Below are 18169 nucleotides of genomic sequence, written 5' to 3'. Positions count from 1 at the left end.
TCTTTACTCTCAGTGATTTATCAGACATGGAGGCCCGAATTCAGCTTTTTTAGCTCATCTGGTAAGGTTATGTGCCCCCCCCCCCCAAAGCTCCTTTGGAGTCCCATACTCTTGATATGATCAAGAAAGCAATCTTAGGTACATGTGCAGACACTGGGTTCAAGTCCAGCTCTGTCACTCACCTAAGTTCTGTGGATTTAAGAAATAACCAGCATCTATGTGCAGTGTGTAAGAACTTCCTCCCATAAAGAGCACATGATCCCCCAAAAGGCTTAGCAAGCTTTTGGAGTGTGGGAAAGACTGACTCAGGTTCTCCATATATTTAGCTCTGGTTGGCTGGGGGCTATGTAGTAGATCAGGTTTGCTTTGGACTTGTGGTGATCCTCCTGCCTCTGCCTCCTGTTCAAATTACAGGTAGCTTGTGCAGACCACACCCATCTTAGCGGGCATTTTCCAAAGGACCAAGTGATGTCGCTGGCCCTGCATACTACGCTGCAGAAACAGCACGCAGTTACAGACAGTATGTGAAGGAGGGAGCAAGTGTGGCTATGAGCCAGCAGAACTTAGTTACAGACACAGGCTGTACGCCGCAGTGGGCTCTGGGCCAACATTTGCCAAGCCCTGCTCAGTTAGGCTGTGGGAAGAAAGCTGTGATCAAGGACAGCCACGCATCTGACATGGAGGAGAACTGACATTCCCTGGCTTGTGCTGGCTTGGATCTGACTCAGCACCCAACAACACCCTTCCCTTAGACTCTTTCCTCACTGGGTATTACACCCTAAAATGGCTGTTATTTGTCACTTCCGGTCTTCAAAGAATCTCTCACACATACACACACAGGACCTCCCCTAATGCCACTTCCTTCTCCTGGTTCTCCCTCCCGCTGGACTCTTTTCACCCTGCGACATAGCACCAACACCGGCCACTGAATTGGTTTGGTTTGGGGTTTTGTTTTTGCTTTTTTGGGTTTTTTGTTTGTTGGTTGGTTGGTTTTTGGTATTTTAGAGACAGTTTCTGTGTGTAGGCTGACCTCAAAAGTCAGAGGCCAGCTCGCTACTGCTTTCTTTCTTTCTTTTTTTTTTCTTTTTTTTGGAGCTGGGGACCGAACCCAGGGCCTTGCGCTTCCTAGGAAGCGCTCTACCACTGAGCTAAATCCCCAGCCCCTCGCTACTGCTGAGTGCTGATCTTAAAGGCCTGTGCCACCGGGTCCTGTGAATTGTTTTGTTTTGAGACAAGATCTGATGTAGCCGGGAGGCTTGAGTTCCTTATCCGGTTGACTCCCCCACTGCAGGCACTCAGCACCACACACTCCACTCTGAACCAGTATTTTGTTGTTTGCTGAGGCAGGCTCTCACCGTGCAGCCCCGGCTAGCCTGGGTTCTGTCTGCCTGCCTCTGTCTCCCGAGTGCTGGGACTCATCACAGCAGCCACCACAGCCCGCTGAGTCAGCACTTTTTGCTCTTCCACATGCTCATCCAAGTCAGCAGCAGGAATTCAGGCTCCCCGGATTATCTCAGTGGAGGCTCAGAGGTATCAGGCACTGTGAACAGCGCCTAAGGAGATGATACCTGAGTATAATAGGTTTTTTTTTTTTTTTTTTTTTTGCCCTGGGCCCACTGGAATACTGGGGTCAGAGCAGGCGTTCCTTAGGAAATGCTGGAGGTGGTGGCACAGAAAGGGGCAAGGTGCAGCAGGAGCTTCAGCTAAGAGGGAGACGCAATCCGGCGCCCAATGACACGGAGACCACCAGTCCTCTGTCACCTTTAATGGGCCCCCAGATGGGCTTGGGGGGGTGCAGGTGTCCTTAAATACAGCCCCGGGCACTGCGGGCGGGGCGGGGGCGGGGCCGGGCCTGCCGGGAGGGGCGGGGCGGGGCGGGGGGCGGGGCCTCAGCTGCACTTGCAGGAGCGCACGATCATGTTGGACAACTGCTCCACCTTGGGCTTGCGACCCACGTAGTAGACGATGGGCAGTGGCTCCAAAGCCTGCGGCACGCAGCACGGTGATGCGGAAGCACCCGGGTTGTGTTGGTTGTAGAGGGCAAGGACCTGCGGGTGGGCCAGAGTCACTGCCAGTGTCCAGGGACTCCCCGGTCTCTCTCCCTACCAGGATCTCTACATTTCTGTCTCTTATCTCTGAGTCTCCCCAGCTTCCATCGGCCTCGATACCTATCCTAGTCTATTTCTATTTATGTCTCTTCCTAATGTTCCACCTCTCTCTCATCTGCCCCCATCTCTGCCTCTTCCTCTCTCCCTCTCTTCATCTTATCTCCCCTCCCTGTCTGTCTTGGTCACTTACTCTAGTTCCCATCTCCAATCCTCCCCACCTCCATTTCTGTGTCTCTCCACATCACTAGCTCTCCTGTCTTTCTCACCTAATCTGTTTCTTCCCATCTCTCCAACTCTGCCTCTCTGTATTTCTGTCTCTCCTCTGTTTCCCTGTCACCCTATTCCCTTGACTCCCCCACTGCTCTAGCCTCTCATTCTCTCCCAACCACCCAGCCTCTGCTCCAGCCTGTCCCACAGGCCAGACCCACCTTGCTGTACTGTGTGTCCAGGCTCCAAATGTAGGGGCAGGGCCCCAGACAGAAGTTGGCATGGTAGCCCTTGGGCTCGTGGATCCACTTCCAACCCAGGTCCTTCCTAAAGTCAATGTACAGCTGCCGTACACAGCAGTTCTTCTCTGTGGAGCTGCAGGCGGGAGGAACAAAGGTCAGGAGCAGGGACAACCCTGCTGCCCCCTCCAACCCTAGGCTGCCCTCAGCCTCCAGCCCAGGCTCCCCAGGACCCCTGCGATAACAGAAACACTACAACCATCCATCACGACAGGCACTGAGAAGGCCCATGAGCACTCACGGGGGGGACGTAATAAATCATGCCATGTCCACGGCCCCACGTGTGCCGACACATCCTATCTGTCCGACAAGTGTTTACTGAACCTCTACTGCATGTGGGGCTAAGGCCTGTGCAGCTGAGTGGCACAAACAAGGCCGAGGGCAGCCTTTGGAGGCCATAGCCGGCTATGATACTCTTCCTTCCCCTTTACTACAAATGCCTAAATTATCACCATGAGTCACAGGTACACCGAATATGGCTTTCCTCAGCTTCTGCCCTCACCCACCCCTGACATCAGCCACACAGGCTTCCTCTCTAGTCCTCAGACACAGTCAAGCCTACCTCAGGGCATTTACACACGCTGGTTGTTTTTGTTTGCCTGACTTGTTCTTCCCAGAGATGCCCACTCTGGCTTCCTCCTTCACTACATTTAGGTTTGACTCAGGGTTGACAAGACAGCCTAGCGGATAAAGGAGCCTGACTTGAAAACCGGATGAGTTGAGTGTGGAGAAGAGGCTCCACGAGACTGACCTCTGCCCTGCTCGTGTGCACCACAGCATGTGTGGGCACTTGCACAAAATAACAACAAGATTAAAGTGAATCCGTGCATGGCGGTGCATACCTTTACTACCAACAAAGAGGCAGGGTAGGCTGGATCCCTGACGGTTCCAGGGTAGCTACGGCTACAGGGTAAGACGGTGCCTTTAAATACTATCTACCACCCAGGGAGCTTTAACTCCTAAAAATGCTGCCTGGCTTGAGGCAGATATTCAGTATCCCCGTTACATAAATGAACAGTGCCTCCCTCCTCTGACCAGCCCTGCCCACTTGCCATCCAAAGCGTCCCTCCATACAACTGTTCAATTCCATCCTGGGAATTCAATGCTACACTTACTGCAAGGACTGTGAATTTCTATGCAGCTGTTTCGGTATTGTTTGTTTGCTTGCTTGAGACAGAGTTTCTCTGTGTAGCCCTGGCTGACCCAGAACTCACTCTGTAGACCAGGCTGGCCTCAAACTTGGGAACGCACCTGTCTCTGCCTCCAGAGTGCTGGGACTAAAGGTGTGCACCACCACCACCTGGCTTGTTCTGTTTTAAAGATTTATTTTTATGTGCACCATATTTGTGCAATGCCCAAGAAGGCCAGAAGAGGGCATCAGGTTCCCGGAAACTGGAGTTATTGATAGTTGTCCTTTTAAGCGACCATATACGGGTGCTTGGAACTGAACCCAGGTCCTCTGGAAGAACAGCTAGTGCTTTTAACTCTTGGGCCAAGTCTCCAGCCCCAAACTGTCTGAAGCGAGTCATCAAAATCCTGATAATTCTGGAAGCTGGAAGGTTATACTACCTCTGCTTTTTCTGTCTATATTTAAATTTTCCACCATAAAATGATTTTCATCAGAATAGAAAAATTAATCAGTCCCCAAGATGTCTTTTGTTCTTTGTCTTTTCTGGTTCTTTTTTTTTTTTTTTCTCAGAGCTGGGGACTGAACCCAGGGCCTTGCGCTTCCTAGGCAAGGGCTCTACCACTGAGCTAAATCCCCAACCCCTCTTTGTCTTTTCTGAAACAGGCTTTCATGTAGCCAAGGCTGGACTCCAAGACCCTTTGTAGCCAAGGCCAACCCTAAACTCCTGACCCTCCTGCCTCTGCCTCTCAAGTGCTGGGATCACAAGGGTGCACCACACTTGGCTTCCACTATTATTCATTTTTCCTGGCCTGGCTTCTAACCTGCCCCCTTCACCAGCTTTATTTTCCTGCTCAGAATGTTTCCGCTTGTTTTTATTAAATATCATCTGATTCATCTCACCATGGGGCAGTGTCTCTTAATGTACACATGCTTGGCAAATGCTGGTTATATGAATTAACTGACAAACATTACATTTTTTTTTTTTAAGAGAGACTCTCTCTGTGGAGTCCTGGCTGTCCCAGTATTCACTACAAAGACCAGGCTGCCCGAGGCCCTCCTGTCCCTGCTTCCTGAGTACTGGTCAGTCCTTTGTTTCAAGACTGGGTTTTGTTAGGTAGCCCAGGCTGGCCATGAACTCCTGATAATTCCTGCCTTCGCCTCCCAAGTGCTGGGATTACCAGCAATTGCCACCTCACCCTGCACGATCCCCTCAAGAGGGAGGAAAGTTAAGATGAGGTCTCGCCATGTACCCTAAGTTGCCCCAGAATTCACCTTGTAGCCCAGGCTGACCAGAAGAACACTTGAGCACCTGTGTTCACGGCATGTATCAGAATCAGGATCTAAAGATGCAGGTAGTGAGTAAATCAAATCCCATTACAAAGAGGCCGGCAGACTGCGCACTAAAGATGCTGCCCGTGGGTCTTTATGTTCCCTGGTGTGATGGCTTTCTGGATTTCCCACACTCTTAGCAGGGGCTGGGATTATTTTTAGAATCAGAACGAAGTAATTCAAGGAAGGAAAATGCAGGTTCCTCCTCATTACACCTTTAAAAATAACTCTAAAAATGTGGGCAAGGGACTAGGAGATGGCTCAGTGGTCAAGTGCAGTGGCTGCTCTTGCAGAAGACCCAGGTTCAATTCCCAGCACCCCCATGGAGGCTCATGGCCATCTGTAACTCCAGACCTAGGGGATCCAATGTCCTCTTTTGTCCTCTGGGTATCACGTATGCACAGTGCACATATACCCATGTGGGCAAAACATGCATGTAAAATAAAATAATAAATAAAATTTGACACATGTGAGCCAGGCAGGCATGATTATGCACACGTGCACACCTATAACCCCAGCAGTCAAGAAGCAGAAATGGGAGGGTCGCTGCAAGTTCAAAGCCAGCCTGGTCCATGCAGAACATTTTAATCCAGGCAGGGCTACACGGGGAGACCCTGTTTTCAACAATGACATACAAAGCATCTGAAGGTATGCCACAGAGAGAAAGAAACTCTGGAAGGAGACACAACAGGGTAGGGTGGCTGAAAGGGAGGTTCTCGTGAGCAGCTCCCGGGACAGGGTGACACCTCCTTTTCAGAGCACAGAGCTCCAGGCTCAGGGTACTGGGGCTCCTGTGGACTCTACCCACTCGTTTCTGCTGAGACAGAGACACTGGGCCCATATTGAACAAGCAAGCCTTCCGGGTAACCGTGATACACCCCAGGGTGACACACCCCAGGGTGACACACCCCAGGGCTCGCTTGCTTTCTTTTTTTGGAGACAAGGTTCTTCTCTGTAACCCCAGCTGTCCTGAAACTCAATCTACAGGCCAGGCTGGACTTGCCCTCACAGAGATCCACCTGCCTCTGCCTACTGAGTGCTGGGATTAAAGCTGTGCACCACCACAGCCTGGCACATATCGGCCTTTCTTTCTGGGAAGCAGTCTTAGGATTTTTCACAGCCACTGCTTTTTCAAGCCTCCCTTGCCAGTCTACTGAGAGCCAGCCGTGCCTAATCTGTGAAGGGCCCTCTCTGCGGCCCTGGGGGAGGTGGTTTTTGAGCCGATAAGCTGGCATAAAACCAGCTTTGCCGTGGAAAGTTGCGAACGGACACAGAAGCAGAGTGTTACAATACAAACTGAATACCCCTTTTCAGAAGTGCTAGGGACTAAAAGCTTTTGGGGATAAGGGGATATTTACACAGACTTTATAAAATGTCAAGTACCCTCCTGCTCCACATTTTTTTTTTTGTTTTTTTTGTTTTTTTTTTTTTCGGAGCTGGGGACCGAACCCAGGGCCTTGCGCTTCCTAGGTAAGCACTCTACCACTGAGCTAAATCCCCAGCCCCCAATTTTATTTTTATTATTCCTCCTAGTTCTTGAGACAAGATCTCGACATGTTATGTCCTGGAATTTGCTATGTGAGTGAACTTGCCAGCCTCAAACTCAAACAGAGATCTGCCTCTCTCTGCTTCCTGAATGCTGGGATTAGAGACATGCGCCACCGCACCTGGCAATTTAAAAGAAAGTTTTATGTGTAGGAGTATGTCTCTGCACATATGTGTGCACACGCCATATCCGTGCAGTGCCCGCAGAGGCCAGAAGAAGGAATGAGATTCCCTGGAACTGGCCTTAATGGATTGTTGTGAGCAGCCATGTGGGTGCCTAGAACGCCCCAGAGCTGCTGCGTCCTGTATAAAAGAGCAGCTGAGCTCTGGTGCCCCAACCCTTTTCTTGAGGCAGGGTCTAATGTAGTCCAGGTTGCCACAAACACACTGCATACCTACCAATGACTTTGAGCTCCTTCTGTTCCTGTTCCTCATCATGGCCAGAGAGATTTTTGGACTTCTGAATTATGGTTTCTTAATTAATTCACATCCCCACAATTGTTAAGTGCAACAGTTGCTGACTCGTGGCTAATTTCATCCTACCTACACTTCCTGTCCGCCACTGTAGTTTTTTTCTCATTTGTTTAATGAACTTTTATAGAATGGTTCACTTTCTCTTAGAAAGTGAAGAATATTTTACAATTTAAACATGAACCAAAAGTATAGATCAATATGTTCAGTGGTAGAGCCCGGGGGCGTGGCTCAGTGGTAGAGCCCCTGCCTAGAATCCCCCAGTGAGGGGCTGGGGGCGTGGCTCAGTGGTCAACTGCTTTTCTACCACGTACAAGGTACTGGGTTCCCTCCTCAGTATCACAAAGGCAGCAGCAACAACAAAATCCTAGGCAAGAATTTTTTTCTGTACATTGCTGTTCTGCCTGCATCTATGCCTGTGTGAGGGCATCAGATCTTCTGGAACAAGAGTTACACACAGGTGTGATCCTCCATGTGGGGGCTGGGAATTGAACCCAGGTTCTCTTGAAGAGCAGCCAGTGCTCTTAACCACTGAGCCATCTCTTCACAGCATCCCCAACCCTGGTCAAGAATTTAACAGTAACTCACTAAAATCAAATACTACTCAAGGTTCATATTTCCCACCATATCCCATAAAAGTCTTTTTCCCTTTCCTTTTCTTTCCTCCTCTTCCCACCTCTTGGCCCTTCTCTCCCTCTCTTCCAGTCCTGTGGGTTATATATCCTGCCCTCCCTTCTTTGTACTGTATGTGTTAAAGAAACGACTAGGTTTCCCACCATCTGCACTTTGCTGGGTGCATCCCTGTGGTGCTGGTTAATGTTGCTAGTCTGTCCCTCTGTTGCAGGGAAACATGGGAGTTGGAGCTACCGTCCCCATCAGATCACGGTTGATGTATCTGACAGGCCTTCTTCGTTGGCACTATGTTCTTCCAAGCAACTGGGGACTTGTCACAGCAGAGGACGTGGCTCAGTGAGTCAAGTGCTTGCTATGCAAGCATGAAGACCTGGGTTTGGATTCCCAGAGCCCACACATACATCAGGCATAAACAAAACAAATGTAGAGAGAGAGGCAGGCAGGCAGGCAGGCAGGCAGACAGACAGACAGACAGACAAAGAGATTTTCCTGATTCCCTAAGTTCGTTTCCCAGTATGCGGGGAACAGAGCTTGCATAGTTTTCTCATCTCTTAGTAACCTGCAGTGTGAAGCCCCTCCATCTGTTCCTATGTGAAGGCTAACAGCAAAAGGACGGTGAAGGCGGGGTTGGGGATTTAGCTCAGTGGTAGAGCGCTTGCCTATGAAGCACAAGGCCCTGGGTTCGGTCCCCAGCTCCGAAAAAAAAAACCAAAAAAAAAAAAAAAAAAGGGGGACGGTGAAGGAGGAGGAGGAGGAGGAGGGGGAGGAGGGGGAGGAGGGGGAGGGGGAGGAGCAGCTCCAGCCAAGGACCGACATACAACACAGCACTCTATAAAGTCTGAAGCAGGGAAGGGACAGGTAGCTCACTGCTCTCATCTCAACTCTCCTGAATTTCACACCTCCTAGGATCTAGTGTTTCAACTTCTTTCTCGCAATCCGCATTACCGAGGCTTAGTATGAGTCTGCCATTCTGTCTGAAATGGGGTGGTTGGGTAACACCTGTAATCCCAGGACAGAGAATTCAAGCTAGCCTGGGCTAAAGGAGTGAATCTGAGGGTAGCCTCAGTCACACAGCAAAGCCCTGTCTTGAACAAAACAAAGTGGGTCAAGGTGCTCACTGCCAAACCTGATAACCTGAGTCTTATCTCTGGGACACTCGCGGTGGAAAGAGAACGGACTCCCAACAGTTGTCCTCTGACCTTCGCACAAGTGTCATGGCATGGGTGCCCCTACACGCAAGCACGCACACACACACGCACACACAGATATAATTTAAAAACAATGACCAAAAAGCATTTGCCCTTGGGATGGCCATTCTGGACACTCTAGGATGCCCACTCTCCGACTCCTCAGAGTTCCCTGCTTCAGTGCTGTCTTCCAACACTCCACACTTGTAAGCCTACATCTCAGGAAGTTCCGCCTCCCAGCTTCCTCAGGGTGCACCACTGCAAGATGAAGCCCTGACCCTCAGGGGACTCACATTCTGGCTTTCTCCACCTCCACTCTGAATGCTAACATCTCCATGCCAGACCCTGCCATTCTGAGCCCCAATAATTGTCGTTCCCAACTACCAGCATTGGAGACCACCATCTGCCTCGAGTGTGGGAACCCAGTGCAGACCGCCTTCTGATTCTGAACCCAAATGCTTGGATCTCAACTCTCCCGCTTTCTAGGGTCAGCACTCTCAATTGCTCACAGTAAATTCTTTCATTAGCATTGCAAAGTGGTGGAAGCCTAGCAAGAATTTTAAAACCCAACAAGATAACCTTCCAACCGACTTCTAACTCTTGTGCTAACCTGAACACTCCAGCCAGAAAACACCCCACATTCTAGACTCTCAGCTGCCCACAGAACCAAGAACTTGTCCCCAAGCCCTCCAGGCATGAATGGTGGCACACCAGTCCACAGGCTGCAGTCAAGCCCCCAGCCTGCGCAGCCTCCGAGAGAGACAGAGTTTACCTGAAGCAGTAGTTGGTATCCAGGGCTCTCCGGTGCCTGGAGCTGTGCAGGTGTTGAGCCCTTTCCAGGGGGGTGGCCATGAGGAGCAGGAAGGGTCGGTTCATGTCATGGATGGTGCCCAGGTCACCTCGACGTTTGGGACTGATCCCTGTTTGGGTTTGAATGTTGTGGAGGGATGGATGGGTGAGCAAGGGGCGAGTGAGATTTCTCACACACACACACACACACACGCACGCACGCACGCACGCACGCACGCACGCACGCACGCACGCACGCACGCACATGCAGGGTCTGTGTCCGGCAGGAGCTGGGAAGTTAACTCACCATTGATTTCCACGTGGAGTACATTATCTTTGCTGTCACAAGAGCAGTGAGCACTGAAGCGAAAGCCCTGTATTCCGTCTGCAGGAGAGGAAAGGAGTCTGAGGTGACTGGTGAGGCCTTGATGGGGGGAAGGGAGAGGGGGCAGGAAGCTGCCAGCCCTGGGGCCTCCTTGCTAGTCACCCCACACTTTTCGCTCTTTAAGTTGCTGGTTCCTTCTCCCCTTTATTCAGGGCTCAGCTCAAACGTCAACCCCTTGGGAAAGGCTCTGAGGAGACACTTCCCTCTCCAAATGTGGCATCCATTCCTTTCCTCCATAGCGGGCAGGGGCTCTGACATTTCTGCATGAGTATTTACTTCTTTGATTATTCTCAGTAGAACAACATGAACAGAGGAGGGATCCTGTGCCTGCCTTATTTCCTTTCATTTTATATTTTTTGGAACTGTAGATATGTATGTGTATATATGTATATGTATGCATGTATAATGTACATTTTATACCAGGTAGGCTTATACCTGGGTGACAAGCATCTTCCTCTAATCCTTTCTCCCTCATTGCCTCAGACAGATCTCTGGACTTGAGCCCACCCCTTTGGCCAGATTGGCAGATCACAGAGTCATGAGTTGGCCTGTCTCCATACATACACCGAACCCCCAACAAGGCTGGGGTTACAGGCACACACTACGCCAATGTCGGACTTTTACATGAGTGCCAGGGATGAGAATTCAGGTCCTTGTGCTTGCAAAATGGAAGCTCTTGCGCCCATGACCCCTCTCCATGGCCCTCTTTTTCTTTGGAGACAGGGTCTCACGTAGCCCAAGCTGGCCTCAAATTCTCGAACTCACTATGGAGCTAAGACCTTGAACTCATGATCCTCTTGCCTTCGCCTCCCAAGCGCAGAGTTTAGCAGGCTTTCGTACCATCAGGCATGTTGCCCTGGGTTCTTGCTATCTTCTTGCTCTGTAAAGCCTGGTTCTTGGTCACAAAGATAAACATCATCGTGATCTAGGTGCCAAGGGCCAGGAGCAGTGTTGGTGTCGAAGGACATTCAGAGCGAACACAGACGCCAGTCACTCACTGATCTAAACTCCACTGATCTTCAGAGTCCTTCACTCCAGGAGGAAGCGACTTAGCCAGGGCCACACAGGGAGCCAGAGGCAAAGGCACGGTGCAAACCTAAGCTGGCCTCTTCTCATTATTCAGGGGGGTGCACATGTGCCAGGGTATGCAGGGAGGTCAGGGGTCAATTTGTAGAAGTTGGTTCCCTCCAACTTCCTGGGTGTTCCTGGGGCTTGAACCTAAGCCATTAATCTCAGCAGTGGGCACCTTTATCTGCTGAGCCATCTTACTGGTTCAAGGGAGATGTTCCTTGAGTGGACACATAAATGATACTAAGCGCCTACTGTATACCACACAAAATTCTTCTTGACCTCCATCCAGTGGGCTTTCCACATTCCTCTTGGTGCCAGCCCACTCGGACTCATCCTCCATGTGGCTAAACTACACATCCCATGAGTCAGTCTTCTCTCATCCCAGAAGCCCTCCTGGGTCCTAACCTTGCCTGGGTTTCCACAACACTTTGGTTTCCCTCATCTAAGCCTTGCCCTCTCTGTAGGTCTCCCTTTCTGGCCTACATCCTTATAGGCCATTACTGCCTGCTAGGGCTCTGACAGGACCTTACCAGTGTCTGGAAAGATCGTGTGGGCCTTGCAAGGGAAGGACCCACAAGAGACAAGGGAGACTGTTCACTCCTGGACAAACGGACACAGCAGGCTCTCTCCCTGGCTGCAGAGCCTTGGTACAGGATACTCTCATTTCTCCTTTTCCTGCTTGCTTTTATTCATCTCAGAGACATTACCTCAGATGCCCTCTCCTACAGGAAGCCCTCCTTGAATCCAGACAGTCAGGCACCTCCTGAGTGCTCAACCACGTTCCTCTCTACGATGAGTCATAAAGCACAGCTAAAAGTCAACCCATCCTTCAACTGTCCAAGGTACCACTCGGTCTACTAAAGGCAAGGATAGGGACTGTTTGGGTCACCGTCTATCCCTAGCATCCCTCCGCAGATTGATCCATTGGTAAGAACTGTGAAGTACTACTTCTTGACATCAGTACCAGGTATGTGTGTGTGTGTGTGTGTGGTGTGTGTGTGTGTGTGTGTGTGTGTGTGTGTGTGTGTGTGAGTGTGTGTGTGTTTGTGTGTGTGTGGTGTGTGTTTGTGTGTGTGTGTGTGTGTGTGTGTTAGGGGTGCAGTTGGGGGGAATGCAGTGCTATGCACAATGATGCCAGGACAAACGGGGGGGGGGGCCCACTGGAGGATGGTACAAGACAAGCAATCTCACCTCCTTGGTTCAGCCACTGCCGGACAACTCCAGTGACGTCAAAAGACAGCCACTCAGGCGTATCAGTGGGGGTCAGCAGCCGGTTACCAAGGTAACGCCAGGAATTGTTGCTATATTTCTGAATGGAAACAAAGAAAGCAAAGAGGAGTATGGTGGCTGCCATCTTGTCCCCAGATCATCTGGCTGCAAACCCATGCTGCCTGTCCCACAAACTGGCATCCCCCAGACACTGGCTTCTGACACGTACAGACTCTGGATCCTGCAGGCCACGCCCTTACATACAGCACCCAAGAGCAAAAAGTAGCCAGGAGTGGGGGTGGAGGGGTGGACAGAGACTGGAACACAGCATGGGACAGGAACGACAACCCCAGGCTGTGGTCAGTCGTGAGGCTCCCCCTTGGGCATGAGATTCTGTGCAAGCTATGGGCACTCAACAGCCTTGCGGGACCTCAATCTCTTCCATGGTGGACGCTGCTGAGCAGCTGGGAGGGCCCTCAACGCAAGTGCTCATTGCTCATACTGTGGAGCACAGTTTAACCGGTTTACTATCCTGAGTTTGGGAGAGTGGTGACTCTCTTTCCTATCTATCTATCTATCTATCTATCTATCTATCTATCTATCTATCTATCTTTAGTTTGTTATCTTACTTACAATTATTATTATGAGTACACTCACAAAACAGTCTTCCCAATGTTTTTGTTTTTGTCGTTGTTGTTTTTTGAGACAGGGTCTCTCTGTGTTGCCCTGGCTGTTCTGGAGCTAACAATGGAGACCAGGCTGGCCTTGAACTCTGAGACCCTCCTGCCTCTGCCTCCTGGTTTAAAATTTTTATTTTTGGCTTGGCAGTGGTGGCCCAAGCCTTTAAGGCCCAAGTCTCAGAAGGCAGAGGTGAGTGGATTGCTGAGTTCCAAGACACCCAGAGAACCCCTGTCTTTAAAAAGAAAAAAAGAAGCTACTTTTGAAGTCCAGAATGGTGATTGCTGACTTAAGAGACTACAAGGGCATTTCAAATGCTTAATTTCTCTGTCCGGGACAAGATCTCACTATTCTATGTTGGACTTGAATACTTGGGTTCAAGAGATCTTATTGCCTCAGCCTCCAGACGGAGTCTCAAGTAGCTCAGGCTGGCCTCAGACTCCTGGTCTCCTGCCTCCATCCTCCAAGTGCTGGGATTGCAAGTGTCTGCCAACTTCCTTTCCTTCCTCACTGTTATCCCCTCTCCTCACCCACCCACTCCCACCCCCATGCTTTACTCATGCTAGGCAGTCTACCACTGAGCCACGCCCCTAGCCCCTCACTGGGGGATTCTAGGCAAGCATACAAATCCAGATATCCATCCCATGGCTCTTTCTGCATTTTTAGTTCAGCATCCCAAATTCAACTAATGGGACGAAATCTAAGCATTTTTTAAAAACCTTAGGATTCTCGGGGGCTATGGTGACACACACCTGCCTTCAGTCCCAGCACTGGAGAGGCAAAGGCAGGTGGATGGATCTCTGTGAATTTGAGGCCAGCCTGATCTACAGAGTGAGTTCTAGGGCAGCCAGGGCTACACAGAGACCTTGTCCTGAAAAACCGAAACAACCAACCAAAAGAAAACAAGAAGACCCTTAGGCTTCAACACTCTGTATTCTCTCCTCAAGGACTGGCTGTGTGCCCTGTAGTTGTCAAACAGAGCCACCTGGCCACACCTCAGCAGTTGTGACCTGTGAGCCACCTCTCAGGCTCAAAGCCTCACCTGGTAGAGTTCTACGTGTTGCTCCACAGTTGACTTGAATCTCTGCAGGCGCAGCTCTGCACGGGACAGCAATGGGGGTTCTGGCACTGCTTCCCGAATGTCTGACGTATTGAAGAACATATATATACTGTGTGTGATGTCTTTGGTTTTGTCATAGATTGCTGGGTGGGGAGGAGCAGAAGGAGAAAGACATCAGGTCTGTGGCGAGGATGGGAGAAAAAGAGGTGCCCTGCTTCTGAGCCCATGGGCTCTAACTCAGGTTGGCGCTCCACTTTGACATGTCCACTCTTCTAACTTTAAGTCTATGGGTGTTCTCGGCTGTGTCTGTGCGTCTGTGTACTGAGTGTATGCCTGGCGCCTGTGGAGGCCAGAAGAGGGCGTCAGATCCTCTAGAACTGGAGCCACAGAGGGCTGTGAGCAGCCATGTGGGCCCCGGCTGACCTCTGGAAGAACAGCTGGTTCTCTGAACTGCTGAGCCCCTCTCTAATGCTCTTAACTGGCTGACCTCACCTGGGCTTTGCGAGACCACGCCTCAAACAAAACCACACCTCAAACAAAACCACACAGCAGTTGTAGAGTGAATGGCATAGCATAATTGTGGGGACCAGAAAGTCGCACTGAGTGACTTCCACAGCGGGTTCTAGGCTGGAACGAACAGCTGTGCTGGAGCGAACACCTCAAAGGTGGATTCTAGGGAAATGCTCTCCCATTGGGCCAATCTCCTTCTGACCTTGGAAGAAACAGGTACCATTAAGTTCTGACTCCCAACTGAGGTGGCCTCAACTGAAGCACTATGTACCCAATGGTGAGCAAATTCTTCTCTTTAACTGCAAGATACCATCCAATTCCAGGGAGCTGATAAGACATGGGGCAAAAGCTAAACATGTGACACACACGTCGATAATGTGTATTTTAGCCGGTGCGAGTCTGCAGCCAGCAGCACTCAGGAGCCCGAGTCAGGAAGCTGTTCACTGGGAGTTAGCCTGCCTGCCTGCCTGCCTGCGTGCATGCGTGCATGCATGTGTGAATAAGGGTGAGGGGAATACAGTGAATGGTAACGAAATTGTTTTAAACACTACAAAGATAAAGACATCAAGACTTCACAATGTGGTAAGATTCAAGCCATCTTATGCTAGGGGCTAATTTTTTGTTTGTTTATTTTCTTTTGTTTCTGGTGACAGGATCTCATAGCTTAGGCTCGAAGCAATCCTTTCGCCTCTATCTCCCTCGTACTGGGACTACAGTCATGGACGACTCTGCTTGGCAGATGGTGGTTTGCCCCCCCCCACTTATTTATTTACTTATTTATTTATTCATCCCAATGGAAGATTTCCCTCTTTCCAGTCCCCCCCTCACACAGCCCCTTCCCTCACCGCTGGGTACCAATCCAGCCCTGCACATCAAGTCAGGAAGCCATCAGAGGTGATGAAGGGAGAGAACTGAGTGGGAGAGGGGAGTTGGGGGGGTGGGGAATCAGGTGTAGAGACAACCAGACTGTGGTCTTAATCGTGAAACTCTGTTACTTCCTGGCCAGTGCAGGGTAATTATCATCTGCCTATCATCGGCTACTTCCCTCTTTAGCCCACTTCCTGGCCGGGTTAGTAGCGAGGTTGATTTCTAGGCAAGAATAACTGCATGTTTGGGAGCCCCATTCACTAAAGGGCTTCCTTGGCTAAAGGATGTCTGCGTCGGTGGACGAAGGGGCAAAGTCCTGAAATCCTCCATCAACTGGAGCTTTTGACTTCCTGTAGTGGGGATGAGATGGTGACCCAGACATCGATGAAGGACAGAGGGGCCCTATTCTTGGACCAGTTGTTACTCAGCAAACCACAATGGAGGGGGTGGGATCTCAGTTGGGGGTAGCAGATAGGGGAGAGATAAGAGGGCAGGAAGGATTGTGGGTGTCGCAGAGGGAAGTGGGGTGACATAGAGATGAATAGGTACGTGGGAGAGGAGACGGAAATGGGGAGGCACATGCCGGAAGAGATATATGCGTAAGAGAAGAAATACAGTCTTAGGGGAGAGGAAAAGACTTTAACGAAGAGGTCACATTAAATGGTGACTAGGGAGGGGTGTCATTAGGCCTGAGCCACAATTGGGTTCAGCGATGTGCAAGGAATTCTTAAGTCCACCTCTGGGGGTTAGGAAGGTGAAACCTGGAGAAGCTTCTGACACCCACAGTTCCCGGTCACACTGGACTCCTAGGTCCCGCGTGGGTGACTAAAGGGCGAGGCCGTGAGTGTCCCCGCCCACTGCTGGGGTGAGGAGGGCGGGAGACTAACAGCCTAGGGAGGGCGGGATCCGGACCTGCCTCGTCTCGCCCCAGGCTCCGCGCGCGCGTTCTCAGTCTCCCCCCTCCTCCTGGGCACGGAAAGGAAAGGGAAGGGAGGAGGGCGAGGCGACCGGACGCTGGGTTTTCCCCAGCCTCCCGTAGAAGGAACTGGGACTTTGGGGGTACAGCCTGCCAGCGTTCAGCTCCGTGGGGTCCTCTAACCCCCTCAAGAAGCGCAAGCTCCTCCCCACGCGCGTGGCACCCACGTGGAGATTCCTCACCCTTACCGACTCGTTTTTTTCATTTGGGTTTTGAAGACTGCCTCTCTCCTACCTCTAGCAGCTCCCCTAGGGCCCGAGGTTCAGCCACTCCCTTCCACGCCCAGGCGAGGGGCGCTCGCCACTCTCGCCTGGATGGCATAGTATCCCTGTTCTGCCTGCCCGCCTCGCGGGGCCACCTTCCTACGCCAGTCTCCCCTCTTTTATAATTCCTTCCCAATGACCCAGTATTCTAAATTTCTTGAGGACTCGCTCGCTTCCTCCACTGGGCTCCGCCTGCCCGCTCGCAAGCTTTTTTACGCCCCCAAGCAAAACACTCGTGACACCTCCGGGCTCATTTTCCGCACCCTCTCCGCTCCTCTCTCTCTAGCCTCCTTCTCCTAACAACTTCGCTTTCCTCTATCACTTGGAACCCCACAATGACTCCACAGATCACACCCTCCAGCACGCGCCTGTCGCCTTCTGGTAGTAAGCCCAGTAGAGATTTTATTTGGCATTTCTAGGGTACCCATCCCCTAGGTTTTTTTTTTCCCTTGAATCTCTTCTCTCCATCTCACGACCCGGTCTAGTGTCGGCTTTCCACACTGTCTCTTGTTTCCCAAATGCTGGGCGCCTTCCATTTTTCCTGAGCCGGGCTTTACCTTTCTGGAAAAGGACCCAACGAGCCTTGCATTTTCAGGCACCATAAGGGGAACTTAAAACAAAACCTGACAAATGCTCCTCTTCTAGAGTGGACTCTCCCCAGGATCATGCCTTTCTAGGGGAGGTTCACTTTTGCAGGCTGTCTTTCTCTCTAAGACCAGACACCTGGGGTAGGGGTAAGCGCCATCCTCTTTGGGACACCCAAACAGTCATCCCAGCGCCCCCAGGGGTCCCCTTCCTCCAGCCAGTTTCCTCTGCGGGTAATTTCCTCCCGGTGACCCCTGCACTCCGGCGCCCCCTGGGGGCTCCCTCCTGGCTCCCCAGCCCCTCAGAGCTCACCGTTGTTGCGGTCCACCATTAGCACGCGGGTGACTTCTTTGGCGTAGTAGTCCGCCTCGGGCTCGGGCTCCGGGTCAGCGCTCTCGCCTGCCACCCGGTCGCGGGTGCTGTTGTACAAAGCGAGCACCGCCTCGGGCAGCGGGCCCGGCGGTACCTCCCCCTGGCTCGGGGGACTGGCGAGCCTTAGTTTGGACAGGATCTGGCCACGGATGGCTTCGATGCGCTTCCGTTTCACCAGCTCCATGTCGATGGTCTTGCAGGTGGAGAGTCCCGCGGCTGGCCTCCCGGGCGTCAGCACTAGAAGCCACGGGAGTGGGAGCAGAAGCGGCAGCAGCCGCAGCCCCGAGGGCGGCATGGGGGAGGCGGCGCCCCACGGAACTTCGGAGAGCGCGAACCCCGGGCAAAGGTGGGATGCGGAGGCCCCGCCCCTGCAGGGCTTGTGGGGTGGGGTGGGGTCTCCCAAGGAAAGGTAGGTGATAGTCCTGAATAATTTGAGGTTGAGGGAGAAAGCAGCAGGAGTCGCGGTGACGCTCTGACACCAGAGTGTCTCAGTATG

General features: G+C 51.5%; 1 protein-coding gene across 1 annotated transcript; it reads right to left on the bottom strand.

The window, feature by feature from the left end:
• Positions 1–1750: 1750 nt before the first annotated feature.
• Tgfb1 (transforming growth factor, beta 1) lies at positions 1751–18113 on the bottom strand. The gene is given in 7 exon segments (NM_021578.2): positions 1751–2048; positions 2537–2690; positions 9681–9828; positions 10005–10082; positions 12345–12462; positions 14083–14243; positions 17614–18113. Coding segments are annotated over 7 exon segments (1173 nt in total). The 5' UTR covers positions 17969–18113; the 3' UTR covers positions 1751–1889.
• Positions 18114–18169: the final 56 nt, after the last annotated feature.

Source organism: Rattus norvegicus, chromosome 1 (genome assembly GCF_021556685.1).
Source record: "Rattus norvegicus strain SHRSP/BbbUtx chromosome 1, alternate assembly SHRSP_T2T, whole genome shotgun sequence".
Classification (NCBI taxonomy): domain Eukaryota; kingdom Metazoa; phylum Chordata; class Mammalia; order Rodentia; family Muridae; genus Rattus; species Rattus norvegicus.
Note: the sequence above shows the minus strand (reverse complement) of the source record. Positions and strands in the feature narration are given on the sequence as shown.